Genomic DNA, 14,098 nt, shown 5'->3' on the forward strand with positions numbered 1-14,098 from the left:
CAATGTTTTATATAAGATCTGGGTAACTTTCTGGTTCTTATTCTTGCCCCATTTGGGTGCAAGACTCTAATTCCCTTCACACCTCCTAGCCTTTGAAAAATATAATTGCTTGACTCCTCTAGAATTTATAGCATTTTAGCAATAAATATTTGCATAGAGCATTTTAAAATGTCTTTTGTTTGTGGAATATTCAAACAATACATTGTGCTCCTTGTAGGTCTTGTTTTAGATCTACAATAAAATTGTCTAAGCTGTTTATATGATTTGGTTTCACAATACCCTTCATAAAAGAAATTGTCTTAAATGTATTTGGTTTCTCCATAATAAATTATTTCCTACTGCCACCTGAGAGTATTTTGTGTGTGTGTGTGTGTGTGTGTGTGTGTGTGTGTGTGAGAGAGAGAGAGAGAGAGAGAGAGAGAGAGAGAGAGAGAGAGAGAGAGAGAGAGAGAGACAGAAAGACAGAGAGAAAGAGAGAGAGGGGGGGGGAGGGAGGGAGACAGAGAGAGAATATGAATAGCCAGAGAGGAAAACATATAATAAATTGAGGTGAAGTGATCAAACATGAACAATTCTGCTAACAGTGTTCAAAGTTTTTTTTAATTAAATGGGCACAGAAAAAGATGAAGCCACACTTGTGCTATTATTAAGAAGTAAATGCTGTGCATTGGTGATAGAATGCATATAGAAAACAAAAGAAAAAAAATCATTCACTTTGGGAATTGATGTAGGATAACAAAACTTCTAAAGAAATTGCAAGTAAGAAACATTTCCAAAGAGTAATTTTTAACTCTGTAAAAATAACAGAGTTCTGCAAGAAGAAATAATGACATTCTTAATCCAAATGCAAACTCCTTCGCACTGAGAATGGAATACTGAATGATGTTAGGACCCTGCTAGAAGACAGGTAAATAAATAAGTGAGTGTGATGGTATCAAAAGCCCGTATCACTAAACAAGTTTATCTTCTCTATTCTTATTTTACTACAAGGAAAAAGAAGACATAATATTGCCCCAACATACTCAGAGTTTAAAACAATACAGAAAGTAGTTCCTCTCTTCCTCCAAGATAGAGTAAATACTCTTGTTTTTTTCAAGGAATTGTGACATGTATTTTGTTAATTATCTTAGCAAGCATTAAAATAATCAAGCAGGAGGTGGAATTCAACTATACTATATGCATAATAGAAAGCTTGAAAAGAGGGAAACAAAAATATGCCTGCCCTCTGGACCATTTTTTCTTGGAAAATCAAGTGCTACCTAGAAGATAACTTTTTTTTTTACACCTTTACTTGTTCTAGACAATTGATGTTATCCATTCAATTGTGTCTGACTCTTGGTGTATCTATGGGTCAGATCTCTCCACATCTTCCAATCTTGCACTACTTCTTTGAGTTGTTCTATGGTCTCGCTTTGACATCAGCTTTGATGGTATCCAGCCATAGTTTTCTTTGGCTGCCTGGTTTCCTTTACGGCTAACTTTTCCAAACATAATTACTTTCTCCAGTAAATTTCGCCACATGACATGACCAAAATATTTATGAACGATTACTACTTTCTAGGTTTCTGAAGACTGAGTTCTATATTATGAATGCAAAAATTATATTCAGTCTTTACTAGTATCTGAGGAGAAAATCACAAAAAAATCTTTTATAGCGTAAGAAGTTGATATGTATCTACTTTCCCCACACAATGACAAGAAATTCAGTATGAAACCTCATAAAGCTTTCAACAAAAACTGATTATGATTTATTAAAGACTGAAAACTAGAGGAATCCCCAAATTTCACTACCTTTTGCCTGTTGTATTCCAATTTCACAGTTTCTTGTGATAGTTGCGGTAAGCTTGTCATTTTGCAAATTGGTAGTCTGAAAATTAAGGTTTTACCAATATACATATTTACCTATTAACAAAGGCATTATGATTCATGTGCAGACTTTATACACATAGCTTCTTTATTAATCTTTGAAACCCACCAGTGTTTTATTAAAATTGATACAACCACATTTCTCTTTTTACCACAGGTTTGACCTTTTACAGAAATGATGTGAACTGAATGCAATTGAGTGGCATCAATTTTGTCCTGCTTTCATTTTTCTAAATGTGACAACTTCTGAAAATAAGACGAAACTAACTACAGTTAGACTCATTATTGATTTCTACAGGTTTTTGATACATTCCATTTGCAAGTCATTTCCATTTATCACACATGAATTAGAGATCATCAATAATGTATCAGTAAATAAATAATGTTTATATACTGCAGTCATGACAACAAATTATATTGTGTCAGAGGTCAGCAGTCTATGATGTAGTTCTCAGGAAAAAAAATTATACTGTTGCATAAACGTGAATCAAATTTTTGCATGAACTTTTCAGTTGCTCCTTAAAGCTGAATAATAAACATTCATTATTTCTTCTGTAAGAATTTTTAAGGTAAAACAATACTAAGTATCAAGTTAATAAGCATATTAAACATGTTAAAAACTGTGAGAGAGCACTGTAATTTCTTTCAAAAGTCTGATTCTACGAAATCTACATTGATAATAATACAACAATAATGAAAGATGCCTCTGTGCTTCACAAATTTATTGTTATTGATTTAATCAATTTATTAGTCACTTCAAATGCCAAAGCAATCTTTGTTTAGGCTGCATCATAATATAATATATTCCTCAGTTTAGCAATACTTGGATTGCTTTAAATAGATGTCATGTACTCTATTGAAAAAAAAACTAAGAAAAACATTCACTTCCAAAATTCTAGATTTTTCTAGATTTTCTCCTTTTGCTTGCTTACTTGTTTCATACTTTTTAAAAATGTGATTATTTTTTAAAAACAAAATCTGGATTATTTGTGTTGTATGTGTATGTGCATGTCTGTATGTATGTCTATATATACATTCTTTGTCTTTTTTGCAAGGAAGATCTTCTTTTTTTAAAAAACTCCAACTCTTGTTAAAGAACTTCTATGACACTGACTTACTGATGTGCCTATTTCTATATATGCAATGTATCTACTTGCAAGGAATCTTATTTTCAGTTTCCATGAGTTTTCATAAACTTCATTCCCTCTTTTTCACTTTATTACAGGCAGGTTTGACTGGCCTACGCTCTTAGTCCTGTGTTTGGCTGCACTCTCAGCAATGGCTTTTCGGAGGATATTATAGCCACCGTTCAGCCACCTTACCTTTCTGACTGATTGGTATTTTAGAGTTTCCAAGCCACGTACCCATCATGGACAGCTGCAGATGTTAAAATCTCATGGCCTTTTAGTCTTGGGCCAGGAGGAAGAAGGTTTGTTTCCAATTTTGTCTAGGTTTTCTTTCTGCAATCTTCTCCTTATAAGTATTTTTAACAACATATCTCTCTATATAAAAACAGAGTACTTATGATTCAGGCGATTCACTGATGTGTCACAAATTTTCTTCTTATTCTTGTAGCTTTTTACTCATGTTTAATGTAAGAAAGAAGATACTTGAAGTGGTGAAATAAAGCGTGGCAATGTGATACTTTGAAAATGAGTGCAGTTTATGTTCACCAATACATGAGAAAATAAAAAGACACATTTAGTCAAATATTTAGATGTCTAGAAAGATGAAGTTGCACATTCTGGATCCCAGCTCCCAGCATAGTTGCCATACTAAGTGTGTTTTCAATATATTCATCCCCCCACCCCACCCCAAATGTCTATGTAACATTTCATGAAATCATGTAGCATCTTCTGATAAAGAGTCAGGTTTTCTCATTTTTAGTTCAATGGACATAAAAAAAAACAAGCCAGAAGTGTGCAGCAGCTGTCAAAAAAGCCAACACAGTTCTAGGCTGCATCAACAGAGGGATAGAATCAAGATCACGTGAAGTGTTAATACCACTTTATAATGCCTTGGTAAGGCCACACTTGGAATACTGCATCCAGTTTTGGTCGCCACAATGTAAAAAAGATGTGGAGACTCTAGAAAGAGTGCAGAGAAGAGCAACAAAGACGATTAGGGGACTGGAGGCTAAAACGTATGAAGAACGGTTGCAGGAACTGGGTATGTCTAGCTTAAGAGAAAGAAGGACCAGGGGAGACATAATAGCAGTGTTCCAATATCTCAGGGGCTGCCACAAAGAAGAGGTAGTGAAGCTATTCTCCAAAGCACCTGACGGTAGGACAAGAAGCAATGGGTGGAAACTAATCAAGGAGAGAAGCAACCTAGAACTAAGGAGAAATTTCCTGACAGTTAGAACAATTAATCAGTGGAACAACTTGCCTCCAGAAGTTGTGAATGCTCCAACACTGGAAGTCTTTAAGAAGAGATTGGATAACCATTTGTCTGAAGTGGTGTAAGGTTTCCTGCCTAAACAGGAGGTTGGACTAGAAGACCTCCAAGGTCCCTTCCAACTCTGTTATTCTGTTTTCTGTTTTATAATTCATTATTTATAATTCTTGTGTATGTCCTCAGTTGAATACTGATTTTGCAAAATTTGATAACAACTAAAGCTCCTCCCATTTGCAATCTAGTACATCTAGTGGTGTACTACATATTATATCCACTGAACATTAATTTAAAACATGTCTATTGTAATTTGTATAATTAAATGATACGGTCAGAATCTGATTTCTCATTCAACCGCTCGTTGTTGTTCTAGCTTTCAATCACAAAACATTATTAGGTGGGAAGATAATATTTTTCTTTCTTTCTTTCTCTTCATACATTCTTATTGCTAAGGTCTTTCATGCATAATTGCCAATATACATGAACTTGGGAGGAACTGCCCTTGGAAGAAGCTGAAGTGCCCCATCAGGTATGAAATAACATGCAGAGCAGTTTGAATCTCAACCACAACAGGAATACACTAAGAAAATTAACACCATAAAATATTTCTACAAATAATTATTTTGCAACATAATAGTCATTATTCTTTCACTTAATGCCTTTAATATGATATAAACCTGTTGGCTGATTCCAGAAATATACTTCCTCTCATACTTCCCTTCATCCCACCTTCATTCTAGGCAATATTTATATACTCATTCATGAAATGTCATGAAATTTTATACCATGGAACACAACGAAAGTATGTTGGCTATTTAATTCACTCAAGCCACGGGACTTCCCATGAGCCTCTCTTGTCGAAGAGACATCAGCCTTTGGAACCACCTTTCTTCTGCTTCTGCCTTGTCAATAAATAACTGTAAGAAAAAGAAGAAGAAAATAAGTATACAGTATAGTTAAATAGATAAATAAGGACATTAATTTTGCAATTAATTTGCAAATGTATGCAGTTGCAATGTATGGCTGTGAAAGTTGGACCATAAGAAAGGCTGAGCCCCAAAGAATTGAGGCCTTTGGACTATGGTGCTGGAGAAGACTCCTGCGAGTCCATTGGACTGCAAGGCGATCAAACCGATCAGTCCTAGAGGAGATCAAACCTGACTGCTCTTTAGAAGGCCAGATCCTGAAGAGGAAACTCAAATGCTTTGGCCATATAATGAGAAGGAAGAAGGACTCCCTGGAGAAGAGCGTCATGCTGGGAACGATGGGGGGCAAAAGAAGAAGGGGATGACAGAGAAGGAGGTGGCTGGATGGAATCACTGAAGCAGTCAGCGTGAGCTTCAATGGACTCCAGAGGATGGTAGAGGACAGGAAGGCCTGAAGGAACGTTGTCCATGGGATCACGATGGGTCGGACATGACTTCGCAATTAACAACAACATTAACATTTGTGAATATCTGAAATAATCTTTTAAATTCATCCCTATAATGCATTATTAGCAAGGAATGTATGATGCATTGCAGTGCAATTACAAACTTAAGTGATTTTAATTTCTATTGATTTCTGATGTTTTCTGACTCAGACTATAGGTCAAGGCCTATTTTTAATGCCAGAAATCAGTACTCGAATATACAGTGCATTCAGAAAGTATTCAGACCCTCTTCACTTTTGACATTTTTCTTTTCAATAAATTTACAGACATTTCTAAAATTCTGTTTTCACTTTGTCATTATGGGGTACTGAGTATAGATTAATGAGGAAAAAATGATTTTCTGTAATTGTAGAATTAGGCTGCAGCATAACACAATTGACAAAAGTGAAGGGGGTCTGAATACTTTCTGAATGCACTATATATTCATAGAATGCCTTGAACTGCACTAAATAATCAAATTCTTTGCCTAAACATTGAGAGAAATTTGACATTTCTGTTTTCCAATTATTATCTATACCATGTATCGCTAAAAGCTGTAAATAACTCTGCTATGACAAGCAAAGGATGACTACGAAGCTGAACTTTAAGCAGAGAAATTATTCAGGAGAACAGGTACATTGTTAAAAATCTTAGAGACCTTCATGTGCCTTAATAAAAAGTTTTCTATACGAATTACCTATATCTCTATTATGTCATGCCAGGAACAGTGACTTTTAAATTAAAGAGAAGTACAAATGATCTTACTGGGAATCAGTATGCAATAAGGCCATACTGGATCCTGTTATCATAAACAAAGTTTAGATCATTGTTAATTGTAAAACAACTGTTTCATCTAATTGGTGATCCACAACTTCAATCCCTGAATTTCCAAAGGATCTCCTGAGTACCATTAAAATAAGGCAACGAGACTGATGGACAAATAGTAAATATATGACAAACCGTATCTTCTTTTTTCAATTAAATTCAAATTAAATCAATAATAGGGATTTTTTGGTCTTAGAAACAATCACTTGTCTTTCCAGAGTAGAAAGAACAATGACATAGAATTTATTTATTAACTTTGTAAATAAATAAATTTTATCCAGCAAGTCTGGATAAAATAACACATGGATAAATAACACAATGTAAAAGTCATAAGGCAACATAGAATTGAAAAAGGTGATTCCTTGCAAAATTGAATCATAACACAGAACAGAAGGATGAGGTCTTCAATGCCTTCTAGAAAGCCAACCAGGCCAGGACTTGTCAGGTGAAGGGAGTGTTGCTGTTACAGTGGACAGGAACCACAATAGAGAAGACAATAGGCATCCACGTGTGGTCAACTAGATGACACTGTTTCATCTTGTTCATTCATGTGGGATGCATGTGTTAAGAGACCTGGGGCAAGCCTACTATGGCAGATCTGATGGAATTGATAGAAAATATTGGAAATAGGCAGTCCTGCAAGTCACCTGGCCATGTGGCATGTACTGTAGGACTTTAAAAGTGATAACCAGAACCTTGAATTGCACCTAGAAGCTTACTAGGAGTCAACAACGTTCATGTGCAAAGACTGGTGAGTCATTTATTCCCCCAAAATTATGTATCCCAGCTTTTAATAATGGCAAGACAGAAAATATACTGTATTTTTCGGAGTATAAGACGCACCAAGGTTTTGAAGAGGCGAATTTAAAAAAAAGTAAGTAGGTAGGTAGAGAGAGTAGGTAGGTAGGTAGGAAAAGGGATAGAGAGAGAGAGAAATAGAGAAATACAGTAGGTAGGTAGGGAGAGAGAGTGTGTAGATAGGTAGGTAGAGGGATAGAGAGAGAGAAATAGAAAGAGGGAGAGAGAGAGAAATACAGTAGATAGGTAGGGAGAGAGCGAGAGTAGGTAGGTAGGTAGAGGTATATATATATATATAGAGAGAGAGAGAAATACAGTAGGTAGGTAAGGAGAGAGTAGGTAGGTAGGTAGATGTTTCCAGGTGTATTTATCTATGTGCTGGAGAAGGAAATCACTGACAAACCTTAAGACTTTGTTTCTGCTGGCACAGCACTTGATCAATGTAATTCTCATCAGCTAAAGAACTTTCCAAAAGGAAAAAAAAAGTTTTTGCATTCTGCAAACCTCTGAAAAATGGCCTGTTTTTTTTCCAAATAAAAGGCATGAATAGCCTTTGAGGGGGACTTGCAGAGTGCTCCTGGGGGGGGGGAAAGCAAAAAACGCCCCCGTTTTTTGTCAAAAAAATTGCATGCATACCTTTATGGAGGCTTATAGAGTGCTGGGGGGGGGGAGGCCCATTTTTTGCTTATTTCTGCCCTCCCCAGCCCCCAGGAGTATTCTGAAAGCTTCCATAAGGGTACGCACGGCAGGGCTTCGGGAGGCAAAATAATGCTGTATTCGATGTATAAGACGCACCCAGATTTTCAGCCTCTTTTTTGAGGAAAAAAGGTGCATCTTATACTCTGAAAAATACAGTAATCAATTTCAAATTTCAGCACATTCACATGGGGGAAGATAAATCCAGAAGAATCTGATCTTAGATCACTTAAAGCTTTCAAGGTTTAAGCTTCTATAAACTGAGTCTGGAGATACAGTCAACATTCATAGTCAGTATTATATTAAAATTGCAATGTCTGAAATCATTGTTTTAGCGTTGGTGATTTTGCAGCTATGTTTGAGTCTACCTATAGTATCCAGACAGAATTTAAATGCGTTTTATCAAATTGACTATACTGTTATTTAATCTGAAAATAAAAAGTTAAAAAAGTTTTGAAAAATAATCTTCTTTATATCTGAACATAGCAGTTGAACTTCATAGTATTGCTCGTGCTACGAATTTAGTCAGTATTTTCTGGAAGTTCTTGCGTATTTTTTTTTAAAAAAGAAAACAAATACACATATGGATACACAGATTACATAACCTCATCTCCTACATTTCTTATAAACTATTTTAATCAAAGACTGCCATAATCAGCAAACTTACATTGGGATGGGCAAGTGAGTTTTCATCTTGGTATTTGATAGTAGTAGGAATAATTCCAGACTTTACTTCTTTTTCAGTAACAGTGACACCAACGTTTGTCACTTCTGTAATTCCCAGTTCACTTTTGATATCAGCAGATTCTGTGACCTAAATGTATTCACAAAACAATATTTACAGGCAAACTAATTCTGCTTTGAATCATTTGAGAATACCTCTGATTTGTAGCAGACCTGCTGAACTTTCAAAAAATTAACCTGCTGAATCATCAGTTGCCATTTCTCTTTTGTGACTTTGATGTTTTTGTCCCTCAGGAAGGCTTTATATTGTTTTTTTAATATAATTGATTAACAGTTGAAGATGTTCAGTGGATGTGAAGGGGATCTGGCTATCTGTCATCCCGTTGATTGCCAGAATTGAAATAAAAGTAAATAATATATAGGAGTACTTCAAGCATATATATATATGTATCTAGAGTTTTACCCAAACAATTCAATAAAGGATGTGAGAAAGAAAGGGACTGCATTATATCTGAAAAAACTGTGCTAAATAATGTGTGAAAAAAAGTAGGATTTTTTTCCCTTTTAACTTGGTTAATATGAAATTCTACTCTTAAGATAGTTCTGAACTGGGGGAAAATCCTGGAATATTTCACAGCTGGAAAAGGAAAATCAAACCCCCCTCTTCTGCACAAAAATTAACCTTGTGTTTGTCTGAAAAATACATTTTATTGCAAAATATAAAGTATGTTTCTCACATTTAAATACAGTGTCATGTAATAAATGGAATCTGTACTTGACCTAAACTGTGCATGGATTAGGATTACTACAGTACTAGTAATACTGGTATAAAGAGTCAATGTCAGTGGTAGTTGCATGAATATATAATTTCACCACAGGACTCACAAGGATCCTATGCAAAGAAAAAAATATTGAAAAGTTACCTTTTTGACTTCTTTGCTCGATCTGAATGTCTGTTGAATAAAAGAGTCACTTTCAATTGCTTCAATTTCTTTGACTCGTTTCACTTGCTCGACAAGACTGGCTTGATCTATGGAAAAAGGTACAATGTCAATATTTTTCACCATTACTTTGAATATAGCATTGTGTAATATATTCCTAACGTATTTCTTCTGCTAAGAAAACAGAAAAGTCGAACATAAGAAATGGTGCTACCAATGAGATTCTATTTGTAAGTGACGAAGAAAACAACCCTTTACATAAAACACATGCAGGATGACCTGCTGACCCCCTCAATTAAATTTCATTATAGTTTTAATGCCATCTCCCCTCCTAACAAAAGTAATTGGTTTGTAAAAGGAAGGAAACCCATCTTCCAAGCCAAAGTAGGGGATCTGCTGTTACTAGAGGTGGGTTGTTCCTGGTTCAGACCGGATCGGGCGAATCTGTAGTAGCGGCGGCAGGAGGCTCCGCCCACCCACTCGGATGCTTCTGCACATGCGCAAAAGTGTCGAGGGCACACATGAGCACACGCACGAGTGTGCCCGAACCAATAATAAAAAAAATGGCAACCCGTCACTGGCTGTTACCTGTTGTGTCTAAAAGTTTCCATATTAATACTGTATTCCTATATATTATTTTAATATTCTTATGCAACTTTTAAAATGAGTTTCCCCAATATTTCTGCAATTAGGAAACGTTTCAAGAATTCCAGGGTAGAATACATGACATACATATGTTCAGTATAGATAGAAATGAAATAATAAGCTGCATTAGAATGTACTCATAGAATCAAAATGTTGAAAGGGGCAATTTAGGCCAACAAGTCCAATTCTACACCAAACAGTATAGGAATTCCATTTACAGCATGTGCTCTAATATAGAGAATCCCAAAGAGAACTTATTTTATGAGAGAAAGCTCCTTCAGATGACAGGGGAACTCAAGGATGAGAAATAGTTGGTGAATTAGGAAAGGTCAGTACGTAGCCAAAGGGCATGTTGTTGAGAAAGAAACTACGTTTCATCATCTAGTAATCTCTTAAGCACTTTTGTTAAAAAGTATCAGAACACCAAATACGTCTTAATATGTTCAGTTGATATGGGGCTAAGCAACTCAATCCTTCCAGGGTATTTCATTATTGATTCGAGTGAACAATGTATGCTAATTTGTTGATAAGTAGATTGAATTTTTCAGAATATAAAGTTTAAAGCTGCACTTTGTCAAATAATGGAAGAAATATTAACAAACCTCTTCCCATGCTATCATATTCTAAAGCTAAAATATATTTGGCACTACAGTTCTAAGCTATTAAATGATGTGAAACACAACAGAAATGACTTAGCGTCATTAAGTATTTGTTAAAGTTCACCCATTGAATACTGCCTTTGCTAAAACAGTGGAAAAGGTTTGGGAAAGAGTCCTCATTAGGTTGGATGTACTGTAAAAGAAATCATTAGATCATGAAAATCATCTTCAATGTTCAATAAAGTGTCCTTTAGAACATATGCTGGTCTTTCTTTTTAAATATGTTTGCATATCACAGTTATAGTAAAATAAAGCATACATACGCAAGTACTCTTTCTCAACCATGTTCATGCATGTTGATTTTCTGATACCCATGAACTTATCACAATCGGTGAAGGAAGAAATTATGCAGTTCGTATGCCTATCAAATATTATCAACATTTTACAATATAAATTCAAAATAGGAAACCATAAATAGATAAAGGCATGACTCAGATATTTGTTGTGCTCTAATGCAAGTGACAATTATAATCTGGGGACATGTTCCTCAAGGGAAATAGAATCAGAGAATGTTTTCCTGAATTACTTCAACATTAACTGCATAAAAACAGACTGGAAGGAAGTTGCATCCATTAGTCTACAATATTGTTGACAAACACATTATTGGTAGATAAAATGACTTCCATATAGTGTTTGTCAGATGTCAGTAGAAAGGATATATATTTCATAGTAAAATCAAAAATAATGGAGTCAGAAAGCTAAGAGGATACAGAAAAAAAAATCAATACTAACTCATTGGACAGCAAGTCCTTTCATTCTGGGCAGACTTTAAATATAGAACTATTTATATTGGTGACTGATGTGTTGATGCCATTTTTTCATACATAAATCATTTATTCTAGAAGAATTACAGTTGTGCTTGCTTCTAAATAGGAAAAATAGGATAAAATAGGAAAACATGAATATACAAAAAAAGATCCAACATAATTTTGTGATGACTTTGGTAATGCCTTGATCCGAGTCTTTAATTTCAATCACTGTTTTCAAACCACATGGCTTATATCTGTAGGTCATCACTTACTGTACTGTAGATGAAAGCTCTTGAAAGCAGCAGATGGCACTATATAACCAGTTAAATGAGAACATGTATCCTACGGGATTAAGGGCCCTTGTTTTTTGGATAAAAATGCACCTTACTTGCCTTGATGTGATTTGTTTTCATAAACCTAAAAGTCATAACAATGTTTAATGGGCATGGTTTTCAGCTTTTGAATGGCTACTTGGCAGGAATAAGCAATTAAATGAATTTCAAACCGTCAGGGAGGTTGAACAATGATTAAAATATAAAAGGTATAAGGATATGTTTAAACCCCCAATATTCTATATGTAATACAAAACTAAGAAATGAGCATTTTATGACACACTCTTAGTTAGCACCTATTACACAAAATTCTATACCAGAATATGCTGATATTATGGGTTTATTAATGAAATCACGTTAATAGCTAATGCCTTAAGCATTAAAATATGTGCAACATATAAAGAGATGTGCATGATCCTGATGATGGAGCTGAAGCACATAAAGAGAAAGAACTGATATAACAGGAGCAATATCATATAATATATAATTTAGATCTTATTCTATTCTATTGGTAAGGAAATCTGTATTTTAGGCAGAATGTGGACTTGGATCCTGTGTAATATACAAGCAGTTACTATGCAAAGAAAGGGAAATGATTTTTGACATGCGGCAATCTCAAAGAAATTTGCTTGCACCCTTTTATACTGAAGCCTTTCAAATGTCAAGAATACACAGATACATATAGAGCACCATCATTCTCTATCACGTTGTTGTCATTTTTGCAATCACAGCATTTGAAGTATTAGTGACATCCTGTATTACACATTTTCACAATTCTTTCGATTTTAAGTACCAATAAACGAGAACGTTCAGGGTTGAAATGATAGATCTTTGCTCTTGGTTGTTCACTTGCAGATATTTCGTTACCCAAACTAGGTAGCACTGATGATGTTATCCAGTTTGGGTAATGAAATGTCTAGAAAAAAAACAGCCAAACTCAGAGAACGGCAAGGACTTCTCAATTTTGAAGGACTGTATTCTTTCAGGACTCACTCTTTTGCATTTCTATTGGAAGTAATGGATTTGTTAACTTTATTCAAATTACAAGCTTATTCACGGTCACAAAATGATGTGGAAGAAAAGGGGAAACGTGGCACTTCTGGAGCATGAAAAAGCTACTTTTAGTATTTGGCCAAAGATAAATCCCTTTCTTGTTCTCCTATTGCCTTTCAGGAAACATCTCTAGTAGGAATCCTTATTATGAATCATAAAGTCCTTAAAATTGCAAGATATTTGTTGTCCAAAAAAAGAGTCTAAAGTTACATAGCACTATGATCAATTTACAACTTCTGCCACTGCTGCTAGGTTTCCATTGTTGAGTTCTAATTGATGTTAATTAAAATTCTACGGAAAGAAAAGCTGCAGATTTCTCAGGAACTTGACAGTGAATGTTGTCTGCCAGCCATCTCCAAACACCCCATAACCACGTACAACCAGCCTGCCAGGATAGCTAATGCAGACATAGTGGGTCACATCACATTTGCCATTGTGGCTTATATCAGATATACTCAGCTGTTTTTTTCTCAACACACAAAAGCATGATATGTAATTCAATGCTCAATTTACCCGTCTCGTAGGAGATTTCCCCCCCCACACTAATTGATAGAAATTAAGCCATTAATCAAGCCACTAGCCATCATTCAAACCAGAGAAGATGAATACAAACTTTCATCATAACCACCTTCCCCATTTTAGTGTTCATTAGCATTAATTTTTAATGTAATTATGCTATTCTTTTACACTGAGCTCATAAATTACTGCTCTTTTGTTGCTTGCTAGCCTTGTAAAATCCAAGGTAATGCTTTGTGCTCTATTCTTAAAGGCAATTACTAGCTACCTCTATCTTTTATATCTATATAATAAAAAAACTTTATATAGTAAGGTCACCTAGCATAGATATGCTTATAAATATAACATATACAGCAGGCACAAACACAGATTCTATCATTGATGTAGTGTTATCCTTCTCATAGCTTGTACTGTTGGTCCTGTGTAAGGGGGTGTTGAGTGATCAGGCACTTTTTGGTTAAGTTGTGTGGGTATCCATTTTGTTGGAGGATGCTGTAAAGATGGTCAGTTTCCTTTTTCTGATGTTCTG

At 35.1% G+C, this 14,098-nt stretch overlaps 1 protein-coding gene across 2 annotated transcripts in view; it reads right to left on the reverse strand.

Annotated features, from left to right (window-relative positions):
* Window positions 1-1,931: 1,931 nt before the first annotated feature.
* Window positions 1,932-14,098, reverse strand: part of RSRC1 (arginine and serine rich coiled-coil 1) — a 164,618-nt gene continuing 152,451 nt past the window's right edge. For both annotated transcript variants that reach the window (XM_081955300.1, XM_081955299.1), the window contains 3 exons: window positions 9,598-9,704; window positions 8,658-8,804; window positions 1,932-5,177 (listed from right to left, as the gene is read on the reverse strand). In XM_081955300.1, the coding sequence (XP_081811426.1) occupies window positions 5,085-5,177; window positions 8,658-8,804; window positions 9,598-9,704 (347 nt within the window). In that variant the 3' untranslated portion in view covers window positions 1,932-5,084. The remainder of the gene's footprint in view (window positions 5,178-8,657; window positions 8,805-9,597; window positions 9,705-14,098) is intronic.

This window comes from Natrix helvetica (assembly GCF_964273705.1).
Source record: "Natrix helvetica genome assembly, chromosome: 5".
NCBI classification, from domain to species: Eukaryota; Metazoa; Chordata; class Lepidosauria; order Squamata; family Natricidae; genus Natrix; species Natrix helvetica.